General features: G+C 55.3%; 1 protein-coding gene across 1 annotated transcript; it reads left to right on the forward strand.

Annotated features, from left to right (window-relative positions):
- Nucleotides 1-1,807: 1,807 nt before the first annotated feature.
- Nucleotides 1,808-5,082, forward strand: SETTUDRAFT_145708 (uncharacterized protein; the record flags this gene model as incomplete). The annotated part of the gene is made up of 3 exons (XM_008023861.1): nt 1,808-2,776; nt 2,823-2,920; nt 2,968-5,082. Exons 1-3 carry the CDS (start codon nt 1,870-1,872, stop codon nt 5,080-5,082), a joined length of 3,120 nt encoding a protein of 1,039 aa, XP_008022052.1. The 5' UTR covers nt 1,808-1,869.
- Between the last annotated feature and the right edge of the window lie 918 nt (nt 5,083-6,000).

The raw sequence follows: 6,000 nt of genomic DNA on the forward strand, positions 1-6,000 counted from the left end.
GTACTACTACTACTACCACGCAGAGATGAACTATTACTACGCAGTAAGTTTTGCATAGCAAATTGTGGATATTTGTAGTAGATTCTTTCGCTCTACAATACTATATTTTGTAGGTGCCAATATTGCAGTACGTACTATGACTCCTGATACATTTCTACACCATTACTCTGCTACAACAGTTTGCGTTGAGCCCGTCATTCGCATGGAACTATCCAGCGCCAACCTCCGATCGGTGCGTGGCGCGAGTACTCCTACTACATGACCATGATAAAAGGGATCGGAATGATCCGAGAGAGCCTTGTCCATGACCAGTCAGCGTGGTGTTTTCCGAGTCGTGGAGCTGCACATTGAGCCGATGGCTACTGGAAAGCCGAGATACAGGGAGTGCCGCATGATTCTGTAGCAAGACTTCTCCTGAATGAAAGAAAAAAAAAAGATGCTCATCGATGTGATTCAGGTACGATGATCGGGGCTATGACTGAAGAGGTTTTTCGAGCACGTGCACAGAGCAGTGACGATCTGCATGTACAGTTGGGGCAACTTATCCGTTGGAGTTTTCTGGGACAATTTCGTTGACGGTGAAGCTGCTTCCAATGCTGCTTCCAATGCTGATATAATACTTGTTCGCTTTCCTGTAATTACTCCGTGATGGATGGCGTCCAAGTTGACAAAAGAATGCACAAGAACCTGTTTTGGTGAGTTGAGAATGTCTGGCAGCCATGCAAGTCAACCAGTAAACTGGAGATTCACTACCAGATACGCTCGACCAGACAAGGACGGCAGCAAAGACATCAGCTTTACACCGCCTTTACCAGACAAGATGGACCAGAACGGGCTCCCTGGGCGGGCGGAGAGATGATGGCTACGGCGCCGAATCTTGACATACAAAGCACCCATCAGTTCGAGCCGCCAGATGTAATAGCACCCGCTGCTCGTTTTCTCAATCGGACTCCGGTATGAAGAGTGCATGTCTTCGCATGCACAGGCAAAGACGTCGTAGACGCACGCGCGCCAAGACCGGCTTACCTACTCGGGCCTTGTACGCCTAGTGTGGAAGAAGCGCAGCAACGCCGTCTCGTCACCTGTTCGACGGCAACAAAAGCAACGTGCAAATGACACTGACGTGCCAAGCCCAGGAAGCGTCCGTATGCGTCCAGCGCACGCCCGGCTTCGACGGTTGCCTGGGCGGCTCTCTGGCGTCGTGGGCGTGTGTGTGCCGTCGTGGAGCCGTCGACGTGTCTGAGGGTGGCCCACCACGGCTGATGAGAGAACACGCTGGCACCGGCCCTGGCAACCATTGCATGCACCTGTTCATACTAACACACATACATGACACACGGCATCGCCATGATCTGGTGCCAAACATGGTGTAGTGTCCCCTGACCCGGCGGCGGCCCAATGACAGGGCATGGGGTGAAACCAGGCCAGCGTACCTTGCCGGCGACAGAGTTACAGCTTGGCGGCCGATAAGCTCGCGCATGGTTGCTTTTGGCGCGGGCTGGCGAGCGCAGGTTCCCGCCTGAGGGGTTCACAAGGGCTGTGTGCGGCGGCGTGACGGACGGCGGCGGCGGCGGCGGTGCTGGTGGTGGTGGTGGACGACGAGGTGTTGGCGGCCCAAAAGCAGACTGTGACGTTGCCAGGCGCTGGCCCTCGCCCATGCGGTCCCAAGGCTGCAGGGGTCCGTTCACGACCCTGCCATGACCAGCACCTCCGGCTATGCCACCTTCACTCAACACCACAGCTCTGCTGCCCCTCGGCCCGCCCGACAAACCCCCCCAGCGCCGCCCATCCCAGCCCTGCGTCCTCTCGATGCGCAAGATATAGGCCCCGCGTCTCGCTGCTCCGCTGCAGGCTCCCTCACCGCCCATCATGTCGTCGGCTCGCTATGCTCCCTCGCAAGCCATGCCCATGGCCCAACAGGCGGCCTACCGCGCCCCAGGGCCTATTGCCGTCTCCAATGCCCCGCCAGGCACCTTTGCGCCGGGCACCAAAGTCCAGGTGGGCAACCACCGCGTCACAATCGAAAAGTACCTGTCCGAGGGCGGCTTCGCGCACGTCTACCTGGTCCGCGTCCCCAAGTCCGACTCCAACACGCCCGAGACGGCGGTGCTCAAGCGGGTCGCCTGTGCCGACAAGGACGCTCTGGCAAACATGCGCACCGAGGTGGAGACGATGAAGAAGCTCAAGGGCCACAGCAAGATTGTCACCTACATGGACTCGCACGCCTCCCAGCTCAAGTCGGGCGGCTACGAGGTCTTCCTGCTCATGGAGTTTTGCTCGGGCGGCGGCCTCATTGACTTTATGAACACCAGGCTGCAGCACCGCCTGACGGAGCCCGAGATTCTGCACATCTTCTCCGACGTCGTCGAGGGCGTTGCGACCATGCACTACCTCAAGCCCCCGCTCCTGCACCGCGACCTCAAGGTCGAAAACGTCCTCATCACCACCGCCAACGGCAACAAGATATACAAGCTCTGCGACTTTGGCTCCACCGCCCCGCCCCGCCCCGCCGCTACCACGGCTGCCGAGGGAAGGCTGATCGAGGAAGACGTCCAGCGCCATACTACGCTCCAGTACCGCAGCCCGGAGATGATTGACGTATACCGCAAGCAGCCCATAGACGAAAAGAGCGACATCTGGGCCCTGGGCGTGCTGCTGTACAAGCTGTGCTACTACACAACCCCCTTTGAAGAAGTGGGGCAGATGGCCATCTTGAATGCCTCGTTCAAGTACCCTGCATATCCTCAGTTTTCCGACAGGATCAAAGCGCTCATAGGTGTGTGCAACTCGGGCAGCCTGCTGGCATAGCTAACTCCCAACAGGCTCAATGCTGCGCGAGAACCCCCAGCACCGACCAAACATCTACCAGGTGGTTGCCGAAGTCTGCTCGATGCGCCACCGACCCATCCCCATCAAAAATGTATGTATCAAAAACTGGTTCGACTGTCCACTGCTAAGAGACGTCAGATCTACTCTGGCAGGACACCATCGGAAACTCGACAAAACCAGCAGCTACCTCCCTCTGAGCCTCAGGTCTCTTCACCACCACCACCTGTGGTGGGGCTACAAAGAGTGGCCCCCACTGTGCAGGTCCAGCAACTGCCCGACATTACCCCAATGAGGAGGGGAAGACCGACCGGGCCGTCTCAGCCGCCTTCGGCGGCAGCGAGGCCTAGTCCGTCGCCTATGCGAGGAACCAGCTCCGATCCCTTTGCGGCACTCGACTCTCAAGATGTCCAAGTGAGACGTGCCGCTGCTGATGAGCTTGCCTCTCGCTTTCCATCCCTGGACGAGTTTTCTCTATTGCACGACAGAGGTCAGAAGTTTGAGTTTGGCGAAGCACCTACAACCTCCGACCCAACCCTCAGCAAGCGCGTCACAGAAGCACTGGCAGATGAAGCTTTTGCATCTGCTCCACTGACAAAGGTTGACTCGGCACCTGGGGTGAAGCCGTCGTCTGTAGCATCGTCGGGCCTTTCAAGGAGTACGTCGATAAGAAAAACCGCGCCCCACGAGGCCAATGATAAGCCACAGTCGTCCAACCCGGCCATACAGCAACCGGTTCCCCAGAGGGTTAACATGGTGTCTACTGGTGTGCAAACATCACCACGAGCATCTCCTGTCCCAGCACAACAAAAATACCCAGAAGTCAGCAGCCGCCCAATCTGGAAAGTTCCCCTGGGCACGCACCACAATCGAGCCTTGAGCCAACCCCGTTCGTTTGAGAAAGCACCGGGAAGCCCTCTTTCAAGCTCACCATTGAAGCCTGAACATGCTTTGCCTACGCGACCCTCGCTGGAGTTCAGATCAAAATCCCAACTCAGCATCCCTAGATCACCCGCTTCTGCAAGACCCTCATTGGAGAGCCAACGTCCATCGACCATGGAAATCGGCTCTGCGATAGACCGGTCCAGATCCGCAAACTCAAACTCGCGCCCAGTCAGCATGCACGTTGAGTCGAGCCTCGACTATCTGCGCGACCGAGAGATGACGCCTGGTCGCAGCTTTGATGCGCCATCATTGACACGCCGGACCACGTCAACTGCGGTCGATGATCATGAGCCGGAAGAGAGAAACGTTCGATCAAGCGTAGACTTTCTCCGAAGCATTGAGCAGGATGATCATGGTCACAGGCATCGCCGCAGTAGCTCACACTCCAAGCACAGTAAACGCGGGAGCTTGACCAACATCGTCAAGGGTAAATTTGGCGACGCCTTCCGACGATTCGAGACGACCGGAAAGACACCTGAACATGAGCGTGACCCACCGCCCCTGACACCAGTAGACCAGCACATGGACTCCAAAGGCGGATTGACGCCTATCGCTGGCTCGGAGGCCACAGGCGGACTCGGTGATGACGACCGCAGCGCCATTGACGAAACGCAAGATTTATCGCCAGAAGTGCGAAGAGAGCTGGAAAAGAGGCAGCTAGCAGAAGAAGAGCGCCGCGTAGAAGCCGCAGCCGCAGAGTACAAGCAACGGATGGCATCCCAAGGAAAGGCAAAGCCCGGTCCTTCCAAGGCCTCGAGCATCCAAAGCCGTGTTAAGAACCTGCTCGACGAGAGTAGCAAGCCCGCCTCTACCAGTCGCACAGCCGAAGGCTACGGCAAATACACCGACACAAGCAAGCCGTTGCCCATGCGACCCCAAGACCAGAGCGCCAGCGCTGCACGCACACAGCCTCCCCTGATTGCACGCAAACCAGTAAACGTTCCCTCTCAACCGCAACAAGACATGGCCTACACCAAGCCATCTTCGTCATCCATCCGCCCCAACATGCCGCCCCCAGTCCCCTCGGCCTCTGCCCCACCCGCAATCGCCAACATGCGCAACCCCTCTGGTCCGCCTCCCCGCGCCCCAAAGCCAAAAGCCCTCCAAACAGGCACTCCTTCTCCTACCCCTCCCCCGCAAGGCTCTTCTCCTGTAAAATCATCCTTTACCAGAGATAACCAGTCTATGCCTCCTCAAGCGAACCCTGCAGAGGACTTTGACGTCGACACGTTTAGTAAGCGGTACCCTAGTCTGAGCGGCCTGGAAATGGTCGAGACGGAGATTCCCAGGCAGAGAGTTCGGGATGTTTAAGTTGCTTGGAAGGAGGGGGTTCTCTGTTGGGGTGTGTGTGAGGGGGGGGGGTTGGTTTAGTTTGTGTCTGTGTCTGTGTCTGTGTCTTTCTTGATCCAACTCGAGATGAACTCGTCACAATGGCAAGGAAGTTGAATTAAATCACTTTACGTAACGCACTTGAGGGATATACGTATGTTTGCGGGACTTGAGGCGAGGGGGCGGGGGAGAGTCAGAGGGGCATCCTGGGCATCAGAAGCCAGATGGATAGATAGATCGGCCGTGAGGTAAAGTAGGTAGGGACCTGCTTACTTTATACACAAAGAATAACAACAACAACAACAACAACAACAACAACAACAACAACAACAGCGACAGTAACGGTAACGGTAACGGTAACAAGAGACAGTAACGAGAGATAGACAGCAAAGAGAAAAGAAAGAGATGTGAATCCCATATTTGATTTCAGAGAGACAAGCAAACAAACAAAAAAACAGATTCAACATTTCATTCATACATCGCGGGGAGGGGGGGGCGGGGGTGTTTCTATTCTTCTTCTTTTTTTTTCTCCTTTTCTCATTGTTTTTTTTTTCAATTTCTTGATTTCTTTACTTTACTTTTCTTTTCTTTTCTTTTGATTTTACTTTACTTTACTTTACTCGTCTCCCTCTTTCTCTCTCTCTCTCTCTAGCTCTCTCTCTCTCTTTATGGGGTTTTTTTCTATACTCGAGCGCGTAACTTGTGGCATATATGGCGTTTGCAATATTGTAGATTTTATCCTCCCCTCCTCCTCCATGACTCCATGACTCCATGAATTCTTTCCCTTATTCTTTGTTCGTTTCCGGGGGGGGGGGGGGGGTTTCATATATACTTCGACTCGCGTGATCTGGTTCGGTGATGGACTTGGTTGCGAAAAAGAAGAAGAAGANAGAAGAAAAG

Source organism: Exserohilum turcica (genome assembly GCF_000359705.1).
Source record: "Exserohilum turcica Et28A unplaced genomic scaffold SETTUscaffold_11, whole genome shotgun sequence".
NCBI lineage: Eukaryota > Fungi > Ascomycota > Dothideomycetes > Pleosporales > Pleosporaceae > Exserohilum > Exserohilum turcicum.